Source organism: Hemitrygon akajei, chromosome 18 (genome assembly GCF_048418815.1).
Source record: "Hemitrygon akajei chromosome 18, sHemAka1.3, whole genome shotgun sequence".
Taxonomy (NCBI): Eukaryota; Metazoa; Chordata; class Chondrichthyes; order Myliobatiformes; family Dasyatidae; genus Hemitrygon; species Hemitrygon akajei.
In genome coordinates this window covers 731,379-745,901 of record NC_133141.1, presented here as the reverse complement: position 1 = coordinate 745,901, position 14,523 = coordinate 731,379, and the positions used below count along the sequence as shown (strand labels likewise).

Sequence of the window (14,523 nt, the reverse complement as noted above, 5' to 3'; positions counted from 1 at the left end):
CTTGAAGCGCTTGAACCACCCAGAGCTAGCACTAAACTCGATGTCGTAGTCTGGTCCTGCTTTTTCTTTAAGCATTTTGAACAAGCTCCATGCCTTAGCAGTGATTGTCAATGTGCTGAGAGGGATTCTCTTTTGTGTTTGGTCCTCAATCCACGTCATTAGCAATTTCTCCATATCCGATATAGGTCCCTCGCGTGTTTTCGTGAGCCTTGTAGTTTTCAGTGAAGCTGATCCTGTAACAGCTTCGAGAATTTTTTCTTTGTTTTTCAGGATTGTCGTGATTATCGAGTGTGACATGCCTAAATCCCGAGCAATAGCATTCATCGGTTTTCCACCTTCATATTGTTTAATAACCTTTTGTTTCACTTCCAAATCAATACTTTTCCTTTGCCTCTTGCTGCTGCTATCACTAGGAGTGGTTTTGCTGCGTTTGGAAGCCATGATGCATATTTTCAAAAGAAAATTAAACAGAGAGATAATGCTACTACACTCAAGAGACACGCGATACACGAGATTGGTTACGTCCGCTACGTCACATTCTCTGATTGAGACCAAGGACGTACATGTAATCGGATGTTGTCCGAATGGACGTTAAGCGCCGCACACCTGTATTCCATCTGGGCTGCCTCCAACTAAATGGCATGAACATTGATTTCTCGAATTTCCAGGAATGCCCCCTCCTTCACCATTCCCCATCCCCTTTTCCCCCTCTCACCTCATCTCCTTGCCTGCCCATTGCCTCCCTCTGGTGCTCCAACCCAATTGTCTTTCTTCCATGGCTTTCTGTCCTTTCCTATTAGGTTCCCCTTTCTCCAGCCCTGCATTTCTTTCACCAATCAACTTTCCAGCTCTTTATTTCATCCCTCCCCCTCCTGATTTCACCTATCACCTTGTGTTTCTCCCTCCCGTCCCCCTACCTTTTAACTCTACTCTTCATTGTTTTTCCCCTCTAGTCCTGCTGAAGGCTCTTGGCTCAAAATGTCAACTGTACTCTTTCCCCATAGAAGCTGCCTTGCCTGCTGAGTTCCCCCAATAGAATGAAGTGGCAGATAAATGTGTGGCTTAAGAATTGGAGCTGGGGCAGGGATTCATATTTCCGGATAATCGGCACCTCTTCTGGGTTAGATGGAACTTGAATCCGGGTAGCACTTGAATCCGAGGGGGACCAATATACTTGAGAGCAAATTTACCAGAGCTGTTGGGAGTGGTTTAATCTAATATGACAGGGGGTTGGGAACCAGGATGATAGAGCTGAGGATGAGCCAGCAGGTTTACAAGCAGATGATGGGTGTAACATGAATGTAAGGAAGGACAAGTCAATGATTGGGTACAAATGCAGACAGAGCAAAGAGTTAGATTGTACCACAGAGGCTAAATTCAAAAGGGTGAAGAATGCAGGACTGAAGGTGCTGTATTTAAATGCACATAGCATTCGGAATAAGGTGGATGAACTTGTGGCGTAATTAGAGATTGATCAGTATGGCGTTATGGGCATCACGGAGTTGTGGATGAAAGAAGGCCATAGTTGGGAGCTTAACATCAAAGGATATACTTTGTATCAAAAGGACAGGCAGGAAGGCATAGGCAGTGCTGTGGGTCCGTTGGTAAGAGATGGAATTACATCTTTAGAAAGAGATGACATAGGGTCAGAGATTGTTGAATTTTTGTGGGTGGAGTTCAGAAACTGAAAGGGTGTAAAAAAAAAACCATTATGGGAATCATATATAGGCCTCCAAATAGCAGCCAAGATGTGGGGCTGAGATTGCAAAGGGAGCTGGAAAAAGGCAGATAATAAGGGTAATGACACAATTGTAATGGCGGACTTCAATATGCAAAGGGATTGGGGAAATCAGTTTGGTGTCGGATCACAAGAGAGGGAATTTGTTGAATGCCTATGAGATGGCTTTTTAGAGCAGCTTGTGCTTAAGCCTACTCAGGGAAAGGCTATCTTAGATTGGGTGTTGTGTTATAACTCAGATCTTATTAGGGAGCTTAACGTAAAGGAACCCTTAGGAGACAGCGATCATAATATGATTGAATCATACAATTTGAGAGGGAGAAGCATAAGTCACATGTATCAGTATCGCAATGGAATAAAGGGAATTACAGAGACAAGAGAGGGGAACTTGCCCAGGTGGATTGGAGGAGGATACTGGTGGGGATGACAGCAGAGCAGAGATGGTTGAAGTTTCTGGCAATAGTTCACAAGGCACAGGATAGATATGTCCCACAGAGAAAGAAATTCTCAAATGGCAGGGGTAGGCAACCGTAGCTGACAAAGGAAGTTAAGGACTGTTTAAAAGCCAAGGAAAGGGCTTAAGTGAGTGGGAAGTTGGCTAGTTTTCCCTCATATTGCATTTTTTCCCTTCTTACAGTTTTTTTAGTTGCCTTTGGTTGAATTTTAAAAGTTTCCCAATTATCCAACTTCCCACTCACTTTTGTCATATTAAAGATACTGATTGTCTGGTACTTTTTGTGCTCAGATATTGTCTGGACCATGCCACTTCATTTTCTATGAAGTCATGAATGGAATTAAACAATGCACAATCAGCAAACATCCCCAATGCTGACTTCACAATGGAAGGAAAGTTAAAGATGAATCAGCTTAACATACCAGCTCGACAAATTCCTTCAACAATACCGAACTACAATTATCTTCATTCGTGCAATGTATGAGTTCAGCCATTAAAATCTTTGATATCCAATGACCACCAGAGCTCCTTAATAACATACCGTAGATTTTGCACTACAGAGCGCACCTGATTAAAAGCCGCTGGCTCTAATTTTAGAAAGAAAATCAATTTTGTACTTGTACAAGCCGCACCGGATTTTAGGCCGCAGGTGTCCCACGTTGTAATATGAGATATTTACACAGAAAGATACTACACGTGAGGATTTTTTAACTTTTAATTAAATCCATATGGTAACATAAACAAATACATATTGCAAATGCTTTTTTTCGAACCGTGCCTCTAACACGGCTACTTTTAAATATACATACGTATCGGTAACACACAAATTACGTTGCGTATACTTTTTTACTGAACAGTGCACGAACAACATTCCAATATCTCCTTAGGACTGGTAAAAAAAATATATACTGCAGCCTACCAGGAAAAGTTATTGATCGACTTTAACTTAAAAGCAGCGTTTTCGATCGGGTCTAATGCCGCTCCCCCCCACCTTCCCGTTTATCGCAAACCGGTATTTCCCACAAGACGCGGCGAAACCGGGTGTGACGTCATAGCATCCCGGGATGTAGTACAGAAAACAAATATAGTTAAAACACTTCTAACTTTAACTAACAAATGAATTACTAAGCGAAAATATTATAAACTAAATAACTGCCATAAAGGCAGCACAATGCTTTTCTTCGAGTGTTTTCCATGTTGATGAGGGTGAGTACAAATGACTGATTTACAATAATTTAATTGTGAAAGTGCGCTTGATTTATCGTACAATTTCATTGGACCTCTGTGAACTACTCATCAATTTTATTGGTCTACTGTTACGAGGCAAAATGTTTTTGGCGGCATGAAAAAAAATCATGCATTAGCCGCACCGTAGTAAAGGCTGCAGTGTTCAAAGCTGTTCAAAATGTGGGAAAAAAGTAGCGGCTTATAATCCGACATCTACGGTACTTGGTCAAATAACATCTTGATAACAAGTGCAGTCACTTTCAAGTCAAGTCAAGTCACTTTTATTGTCATTTCGACCATAACTGCTGGTACAGTACATAGTAAAAATGAGATGTTTTTCAGGACCATGATGTTACATGACACAGTACAAAAACTAGACTGAACTACGTAAAAAAAACAACACAGAGAAAGCTACACTACAGACCTACACAGGACTACATAAATTGCACAAAAACAGTACAAGCATTACAATAAATAATAAACAGGACAATAGGGCAAGGTGTCAGTCCAGGCTTCGGGTATTGAGGAGTCTGATAGCTTGGGGGAAGAAACTGTTACATAGTCTGGCCGTGAGAGCCCAAATGCTTCGGAGCCTTTTCCCAGACAGCAGGAGGGAGAAGAGTTTGTATGAGGGGTGTGTGAGGTCCTTCATAATGCTGTTTGCTTTGTGGATGCAGCATGTAGTGTAAATGTCCGTGATGGCGGGAAGAGAGACCCCGATGATCTTCTCAGCTGACCTCACTATCCGCTGCAGGGTCTTGCGATCCAAGATGGTGCAATTTCCAAACCAGGCAGTGATGCAGCTGCTCAGGATACTCTCAATACAACCCCTGTAGAATGTGATGAGGATGGGGGGTGGGAGATGGACTTTCCTCAGCCTTCGCAGAAAGTAGAGACGCTGCTGGGCTTTCTTTGCTATGGAGCTGGTGTTGAGGGACCAGGTGAGATTCTCTGTCAGGTGAACACCAAGAAATTTGGTGCTCTTTACGACCTCTACCGAGGAGCCGTCGATGCTCAGCAGGGACTGGTCACTCTGTGCCCTCCTGAAGTCAACAACCATCTCTTTTGTTTTGTTCACATTAAGAGACAGGTTGTTGGCTCTGCACCAGTCCGTTAGCCACTGCACCTCCTCTCTGTAAGCTGACTCGTCATTCTTGCCGATGTAATGCTGAGGCTTTATAAGGCACTGGTGAGGCCTCACCTTGAGTATTGCGAACAGTTTTGGGCCCCTCATCTTAGAAAAGATGTGCTGGCATTGGAGATGGTTCAGAGGAGGTTCACAAGGATGATTCTGGGAACGAGAAGGTTATCATACGAGGAACGTTTGATGGCTCTAGGTCTGTACTCGCTGGAATTCAGAAGGAAGTGGGGAGATCTCATTGAAACCTTTTGAATGTTGAAAGGCCTAGACAGAGTAGATATTGAAAGTATGTTTCCCATGGTGGGAGAGTCAAGGACAAGAGGGCACAGCCTCAGGATAAAGCGGCGCCCTTTCAAAACAGAGATGCGGAGAAATTTCTTTAGCCAAAGGGTGGTGAGTTTGTGGAATTTGAATTTGTTGCCACATGCAGCTGTAGAGACCAGGTCGTTGGGTGTATTTACGGCAGAGATTGATAGGTTCTTGATTAGACATGGCATCAAAGGTTATAGGGAGAAGGCCGGGAACTGGAGTTGAGGAAGGGAAAAAAGGGTCAGCCATAATTGAATGACAGAACAGGTTCAATAGGCCAAATGGCCTAATTCTGCTCCTATGTCTTATGATCTAGTGTCACTTTGATAATGTTTAAGAGTAGACTGCTTAGGCACTAGCTAAAATGGAACTTGATCAGAATCAGAATCAGAATCAGACTTTAATCACCAAGTACCTATGCACATACAAGGAATTTACTTCCGGCAGATGTTGTCTCTCTACTCATAACAATAATAATGATAAATATAAATGAAAATATAGATTATACATACAGGTAGTGCAATCCAAGTAATAGTTAGCCGACAGTTAACCGGCAGTTAACTGTTCAGCAAAGTGACCGCAGTAGGGAAAAAACTTCTCCAGTGCCTATTAGTCTTAGTCTGGAGGGATCTGAAGTGCCTACCAGACGGAAGCAGATCAAACAGTCCGTGCGCAGGATGGGAGGAGTCCTTTATGATGTTCCCCGCCCTCTTCTTCAACCTGGAAGAGTACAGGTCCACAATAGAGGGCAGGGAGGCTCCAATGATGCGCTCAGCAGTCCTCACTGTGCGCTGTAGTCTGGTTCTATCCTGCTTGGTGGCGGCTCCAAACCACACAATGATGGAGGTGCACAGGACAGACTCAATGACTGCAGTGTAGAACTGCAGCAGCAATTCCTGAGGCAGACCGTATTTCCTCAAGAGCCGCAGGAAATACATCCGCTGCTGGGCCTTCTTCAGGATGGAGCTGATGTTCTGCTCCCACTTCAGATCCTGAGATGGTGGTTCCCAGGAACCTGAAGTTCTCCACGGTGGACACAGGGCTGCTGAGGACTGAGGGGAGACATAGCGGGGGGATGTCTCCTGAAATCCACTATCATCTCCTTTGTCTTGAGCGTGTTCAGCTCCAGATTGTTCCGACTGCACCAGAGTGCCAGTTGGTCCACCTGCTGTCGATATGCAGACTCATCACTATTCTGGATGAGTCCGATGACGGTAGTGTCGTCTGCAAACTTCAAAAGCTTCACATAGGGGTTGGAGGAGGTGCAGTCATTGGTGTAGAGGGAGAACAGCAGTGGAGAGAGGACACACCCCTTAAGTGATTTACCTTAAGTGAACCTAGGCAACTTAGCCATTGTTGTAATGAGATGGTGTTGGTGTATATTTTATGCTGCTGCTACTGATGGCCCATGACCCTTCAAGGATATCCAGTTTTGGGCTGCAAAATCTGTTCAGAGTCTATCCCATGCATCATCACAATTGCTGTGCTAAAGAAGCTGATAACTGTCCACTGTGTGAAGATAGCCCTTTATATACACCAGGACTGTGTAGTAGTTACTACTACCAATGCTGTAAAGAACAGACCTATCTGCTACAGTATAACAGCTAAGGAGAGGTCACATAAACAAACTTGCTTACTGCTTGCAGACTCAGTCTGGCAGTGACAGTATGTCTTCCAAAACTCAATCAGGGCAGTCAATGATGGTATTATGAGCCATTTCTGGTGATAGATATTGAAGTTCCCATCCAAAGTACATTCTAAATGTTGCTCAATATGGAGGATTTCGGATTCATCAACCAAGGGAGGACCAGGTTTGACCTGATGCTTGAGACTTCATTAGGTCTAGAATCAATGATGAGGAGTTGCAGGCCTACTCCCTCCCATCTATATTCCACTTTATTGCTGGTGGCTCTGTCCTACTAATAGAATAGGATGTTCCTGAAAATTATAATGGAGTCATCTAGCAAGATGCTTCCAAGATAGCACAGCTTTAATTCCTCTGACTCTATATCACACAAATACACCTTTCCATACTTCCTGTTTTTCAACCTCTATCACATCATCTCATACCAATATGCCTAATATATCTTCTAATTTCAGTCTAATCATATACACAATGAATGACGCTAAACTTAAACTAATTTACAATGCTCTGGATCATATCCATATTTCATTCTTTAAACTTCTTCATGCACCTTTCCTGTCTCATTCCGCAGAACCACAACTGCAACATTTCCCTTGCCCTCACGTTGTACCCCACCATCATCAACAGATCATAGTCCAATTCTAACATCGTCCCTTAGCCTCTTCTTCTGCATTTCAAAGTCTATTCCCTCTAGGAAATGCTGGTTCACTCTTCCATTATCACCAATTACTCTCTTCCTATGGCACATTTCCATCCTACTCCAAAGAATGTAGCATCTACTTTTTAAATCTCTTCTCTTCCCACTGTCCAGAACCCAAACATTGTCTCCAGGTTAAGCAACGTGCACACACTTTCTCCAACTTGACATATTATATTCATGATATTCATGCTTATGATGCCAAATCACACAGATTAAATTACTGCTTTGCAAAGCACCTCTATTCAGTCCACAACGCATGATTCCAGTCCTCTGGCATTTTAAGGGTCTTGGCCCAAAACACTAACTGTACTCTTTTCCATAGATGCTGCCTGGCCTACTGAGTTTTGTGTGTGTTGCTTGGATTTCCAGCATCTGCAGATTTTCACTTGTTTGGCATTTTAATTTGTTGTTCCACTTCACCCAAACCTCCTGATTCTTAAACTCCTGCATTCTTGCAAAGAAGCTTCATGTAAACTTGGGGAACAGCACTTTACCTTTCAACCAAGCATAATACAAGTTTCTGAAGGCAACAAAGAGAAAACCTATTTTAGATAATAACACTGGACAACAATTTTTTTTGAAAGTGTTGCTTCCTCATAATTTTTTTTATTTATGATAGACTGCTTGAAGATGAACACTAATATAATTTCGACTACTTGTATCATGTAGGAATTTGGAGAAACAAGAAATTAACTTTTATTGAATATAATGTGTTCAATTGCATAACAGTGCTGATACTTTGCAATAGTTAACTAAGCTAAAAATGTTTTGTTGGTGATTTTCATTTGTACTTAAGTGTCTGAGGCTTCTCGCTTAAGTGTCCAATTAGTGACATGTTGCACTTCATGCTTTTGTATGCATGAAGCATGTTGTCAAGCAGCTGCACATAGTTTGGTGTTCTGTAGTTGCCAAGAAAATTTTCAACAACATCCTTCCATGCGATTTTCTCCAATCCCACTAGAAGTTCTTCAAACTGCCTGTCATTGATGACCTGTTCAATTTGTGTACCAACAAAAATGCCTTCCTTAATCTTGGCATCACCTATTCTGGGAAACATGCAGAATCTCAAATATCGAAATCCTTCACTGAAATTTATAGCCTTTCTAAAACCGTGCAGCATCCACCCTGCCGAAGCATGTCAGGATAAGATAGAAATCTTTTCGGCTTACATTGGGAGCATCATTTTAATTGACTTGAATTATGAATTGAAATACTACAGGCAATTTTTTTAAAAACTGGTGCGTGGGAGCTGTAATATGCTTCTGTGCTGTAATGTTCTATGGAGGGAAATTTCATGGTGATTTTCATGATCAGCAGCCTAAAATACACAAGATCCACCCAAAAGTATTCAAAAAGTAGAATCTTTGTTGTCCAGTGTAATTCTGCTACAGGCACAGAGCTCTTTTCCATTGCAGATTGCATTGCTATTCTTTTTCAGCCTATGATTCCATGCTTTTTGTCCTCTCCTGCATTTGACCCACCACAAACCTATGTTCTCTCAATCTCTTTTCTTTGCATCTTAAAAATTCTCTAACTTTTCCACAATTCTGAATGAGAAGTCATTGACAGGATTCTGCTTGACCTGTACATGCACTGCGAACATTTTCAAATTTCAGTTCAGATTTTAGATTATTTTGTTTTTGTTTTATGCCAATCACATCCAGTGCTTGCTCTCTGTAGATTCAAGTATTTTAACAAGAGGGCACAGCCTCAAGATAGAGGGACGCCCTTTCCAAGCAGAGATGTAGAGAAATTTCTTTAGCCAAAGGGTGGTGAACTTGTGGAATTTGTTAACACATGCAGTTGTGGAGGCCAGGTCATTGGGTACATTTAAGGCAGAGAATGATAGGTTCTTGATAGGACATGGCATCAAGGGTTACGGGGAGAAGGCCGGGAACTGGGGTTGAGGAGGAGATAGGAAAAAGGATCAGCCATGATTGAATGGCGGAGCAGACTCGATGGGCCAGATGTCCTAATTCTGCTCCTATGTCTTGTGGTCTACTAAAGAAAATGTAAAATTACAGCTGTCTAAATACTATTGGTGGCAAAGCCAATAGTGTTGACAAGTAAACCACAATTAGTTAATGAAGATCAAACACGAGGAAATCTGCAGATGCTGGAAATTCAAACAACAACACACACAAAATGCTGGTGGAACACAGCAGGCTAGGCAGCATCTATAGGGAGAAGCGCTGTCAACGTTTCAGGCCGAGACCCTTCGTCAGGACCAGGGGTTAAGGGTCTCGGCCCGAAACGTCGACAGTGCTTCTCCCTATAGATGCTGCCTAGCCTGCTGTGTTCTACCAGCATTTTGTGTGTGTAGTTAATGAAGATGGCAGAATATACTGGTGGAATTTTTAAATCAAAAATACAATCACATTCCAGTGGTTAATGTACCCATGTGTACACTCCTGAACTCTGAAACTTCACACTTGCAATAATTATCTAAAACATATTCAAACTTGCTATATAATTTTGATAAATTTCAGAATTGAATACTGTACCAGTTGATCTCATGTTGAAAACCATAATATGGAAATAACATAACTTTTATTTAAAATAGTGATTTTTTTGGTTTATACTCAAGGACATGATATGTGTACACTCGATTACGTGGATCAAACTGCGCGATTCGTTAATATCCTATATTTTGTTCGAAAAACAAAACTCGATCAAAGATTTCAATAACAACATACTTGGATGGCAAATAACATGGAGCAAAATGGAATTGCGATTCAACTCCGTCTCCTATTACTACACTTCGTAATCTTTAAATCATTACCAAACCACTTAAAGGTACACTTTTAAAATAAAATTCACATTGTATCAAGCATTTAAATCAGACAGGGCGCTTCCCGATGCGCGCTCAAGCCCTCGTTCGGCTTCCTTCCCTTCCGCCTCCATTTGAACCTAGTGTTTGGATGTACACTGGTCTCAATCTTTCACTCAACGACTAGTGAATCCAATGTTTGTTTAAAAATACAGTAAATCCCCACCTGATCGGACATCTCAATGCTGAGCAGATCAACTTAAGCAGGAATCCGATCTCCAGTAAATATCAACACTCTCACCGGCCACTTTTGCGCACTAACCAAGCACAGCAAAGCACGTCCTGTACGTCACGTCGTAGTACAAACGCTGACGCAATAATTCAAAGCATTCTGTGACTTGTAGTTTATATAGCTTCCCACACGCTGATATTATTTATCACAGCGGCGGCTGGTGCAGCATGGGTCATTAGTTTCGGGTGTATTCTTTTTCCTGCAATTAGCAGACGCAACAAAATGGAAACATCGCTTCACACAAAGAACTGAGGGAACATCTGCTTGAAAGGCTGAATGTGAAGTACTGACTTGTTCCAGTTTAATCATAGGCCTCTCCCTTAATTGAAAACAGAAAATACTCTGGAGGACAGACAGCATCTGTGTACCAGAAGTATTTCAGATGTGTAATGCTGCCTGATCTACTGAGTATTAACAACACAAATGTTTTTTACGTGTTCCGACATCTAGTATCTTGCTTTTATACATTTCATTAAGTTTGTTATCATTTGTCATGTGGTCTAGATAGGTACAGTGGCATGCAAAAATCAGACTTTAATTAGCTTGTTAGAGCTATGGCTTGTTCACAGTCATTATTAGGAAAGGCCAGGTGATGCAAATTTCAAAGTTTTATAAATACCCTGACTCCTCAAACCTTGTCCCAACAATCAGCAGCTATGGGTCCTCTGAGCAGCTGCCTAGCACTCTGAAAATTAAAATAAATGATGCCCACAGAGCAGGAGAAGGTTATAAGAAGATAGCAAAGTGTTTTGAGGTAGCCATTTCCTCAGTTTGTAGTGTAATTAAGAAATGGCAGTTAACAGGTACGGTGGAGGTCAAGTTGAGGTCTGGGAGACCAAGAAAACTTTCCGAGAGAACTGCTTGTAGGATTGCTAAAAAGGCAAATCAAAACCCCCGTCTGACTGCAAAAGACCTTCAGGAAGATTTAGCAGACTCTAGAGTGGTGGTGCACTGTCCTACTGTGCAGCGACACTTGCACAAATATGACCTTCATGGAAGAGTCATCAGAAGAAAACCTTTCCTGCATCCTCACCACAAAATTCAGCATCAGAAATTTGCAAAGGAACATCTAAACATGCTTGATGTGTTTTGGAAACAAGTCCTGTGGACTGATGAAGTTAGAATAGAACTTTTTGGCCGCAATGAGCAGAGGTATGTTTGGAGAAAAAAGGGTGCAGAATTTCATGAAAAGAACACTCTCCAACTGTTAAGCTCGGAGGTGGATCAATCATGGTTAGGGCTTGCGTTGCAGCTGGTGGCACGGGGAACATTTCACTGGTAGAGGAAAGAATGAATTAAATTAAATACCAGCAAATTCTGGAAGCAAACATCACATGGTCTGTAAAAAAGCTGAAGATGAAAGGAGGATGGCTTCTACAACAGGATAATGATCCTTGTAACGTTCTCGCTCGGGTGTGACGTAACGCCGAGGTAAACGTCGAGATAAACCAGAATCAATGCAACGAGGCCGCAGTAAGATTAACCATTTACTGTTCACTCTTCACATTAACGCATGGTGAAAACTGTTGAAAAACAATACAAGATTGGTACAGTGTTTGTTTCCTTCTAAATATCACATTTACATTGTGAATACTTGCAAAGGTAAAACTACAATAACTACATTACATTAAAGTGCAGCATACAGTCAGAATCTAGCTGCTCCATTGGCTGCTTTAGATACACTTCAATACAAACTATCCCGACTCTTTAACTGACGAAAAGGTAAACCTTACCGACCGTCGTTACTTTTAACAGAATCGGCGTTAATATTTTAACTCAAAATATCGATTATCTAATGACTTACAGCGTTGCTTTCACTGTGTCTTTGGTGCTTAGAGAAACCCCAGCCGGCGTTATGGTGGCACATGTGAGTGACCCCCACCCTTGCGTGAATCTCAAACCGGTAATTCCCCACAAGACGCGGCGAACCCGGATGTGACGTCATCGCAGCCGCGATGTATTACAGACAAATCAATTGATTTAAACAATCCTAACTTTAACTAAAAAAAATGCTAACAAATTACTACGCGAAAATATTATAAACTAAATAACTGCCATAAAGGCAGCACACTCCCCGCTTGACCTTCGTAAGGTCACAATGAACATAATACAAACTTCAGTCTCTAAATCAGTCATTAGGTAGAAGTAGAATGACTTCTGTAACGGGCCTTTGGTAAATTTTCCCATCGCCTTGGTCGGTAGTTTTCAACTCGACTTTCCTGACATGTCCATCCCTACTAGGGAATGTGGCAGTGATTCTGGCCATTGGCCAGCAGTTGCCGGCGATTTGCTTGTCCCTGAGCAGGACTAAATCTCCAACTTGAAGGTTCCTTCTCCATTGCTTTGTGTACAGGTCCTTATCGGAGAAGTCCCCTGGTGGAGGGGCAGCTCCTGCCTTCTGCGTAAGGAGCATTGATGGCGACAGTATGAAGGGGTTTTCCGGGTCAGAAGACACGGGTAGGAGTGGTCGTGCATTCACAATGTGACCTCTGCCATTAGTGTGCCCAGTACCTCGTGGGTCGATCGGATGCCTTGCTGCATCTCAGGTCTCCTTTTCGTGGTTTTTTGCAAGGGCGTGAACCGCTTGACTGCCTGCTCTTTGTTGTTTGGCAAGCACTGGCGTGGTTCTCTGAAAGGTAGTGGGGCGACCCCACTATTTGCTTTGTCTCTGAAGACCTTGGTGTCCTCCGTTTTTAAGATGATGGCGTCTTGAGCCGATGGAGCAAGTTTATTATCATGCTCCTTTTGAGCAAAGACAGACTGACCCAGCGTCTCGTCAGTTACTTTGCACTTGTTAAAGCCTTGTGGTGCTTCCTGGACGCACATGGAACTTGTGCGGGGCTGAAGAATCATATGGCGGCTACTCTCTAGCACATTGGTCTTGAGTGTGTTAACCGTTGATTTGTGTTCGTTGCCAGGGCACACCTCTCCTATCACCACCCAGCCCAGGTCCAGGCGTTGGGCAAAGGGGGCGTCGTGTGGTCCATTGACCTGCTGCCTAACCTTGTGTACCCGGAGAACATCCCTCCCTAATAGCAGGAGTATTTCTGCTTCTGCATCCAGCTCTGGGATGTGTTTGGCGATGTGGTGGAGATGTGGTTGGTGTAGCACCGCACTTGGCGTCGGGATCTCAGTGCGGTTATTCAAGATTTTCTCGCACTCTACGAGTGGGGGGAGACAGATGAGGACTTTACCATCCAGGGACTCGATCTGGAAGCCCTCGGCCCTCCTTCCGTAAGTTTTCATGTTGCCTGAGCAAGTTCTAAGGTAGTATGGGAACTGCTCACTCTCAATGTTGAACAAGTTAAAGAACTCTGGACTGACTAGCGAGCGGTTGCTCTGATCGTCCAGAATTACGTAGGCTTTGATGGCCTTGTCTTTGGCTCCCTTAGGGAACACCTTAGTGAGACAGATCTTTGAACAAGAACGGCTTGCCTGAGCTTGACCACAAACTTCCGTACAGCTCGAGCTGACAACAGTTGTCCTGGAGTGAGCTTCTCCCTCCCCGCCGTCCTGTTGTGGGGGTGAAGGAGCGTTGTTGGTTTGCGGTAACGGGCCAGGATGCATGGCCCAGTCGTGATTAGTGCTATTACATTCCAGGCACTTCACGGCGATCGTACACTCTCTCGCACAGTGAGAGGTCGAGGAACAGCATCTAAAGCATATTCCTTTCTCCTTGAGGAGGGCCTTCCTCTCTTCAAGGGGTTTTTCCCTAAACGTTCTGCATCTTTTGAGGGGGTGGGGTTTGTTATGCAATGGGCAATTCTTGCTAGAGTCGTTGTTAGTTGTAAGGACTTCAGTCTTAAGCGCTGAGACTGGTTTAGTAATGTTGGAATTATTCGAAGTGGATTTATCTGGCTTGGTGTAAATTGTACTGCTTCCTGGACCTATGAGGCTAGGATCGTTTCGCTTCTTTGTCTCCTTGCACACAAACCTGGTGAAATACTCGAAGGGAGGAAATCGACCTCCGTGTTCTTCCTTGTAATCTGAGGCAACGGACAACCACCTGTCCTGCAGCCCAAATGGAAGTTTGTCCACGAGTTGTCTAATCCCGGTTGGAGTGTCTAGGTATACTAGACCAGCTGAGTGGCCATCTTCTTTGGCACCTTGAATCTCCATGAGTAAATCTCCGAATTCTCTTAGCTTAGTGTGGTCCTTGGCTGACACCTTAGGAAAATTTCCCAAACGTTGGCATAGCGCCGCCTCAATAATTTCGGGGGCTCCGTAGCCCTCCTGAAGTCTCTCCC

The 14,523-nt window shown here is 43.1% G+C and overlaps 1 protein-coding gene across 1 annotated transcript in view; it reads right to left on the bottom strand.

The window, feature by feature from the left end:
- sumo1 (small ubiquitin like modifier 1) overlaps positions 1-10,338 on the bottom strand; it is a 54,019-nt gene extending 43,681 nt beyond the window's left edge. Inside the window, exon 1 of the mRNA XM_073070645.1 lies at positions 10,211-10,338. Within this exon, the coding sequence (XP_072926746.1) occupies positions 10,211-10,222 (12 nt within the window). The 5' untranslated portion in view covers positions 10,223-10,338. The remainder of the gene's footprint in view (positions 1-10,210) is intronic.
- Between the last annotated feature and the right edge of the window lie 4,185 nt (positions 10,339-14,523).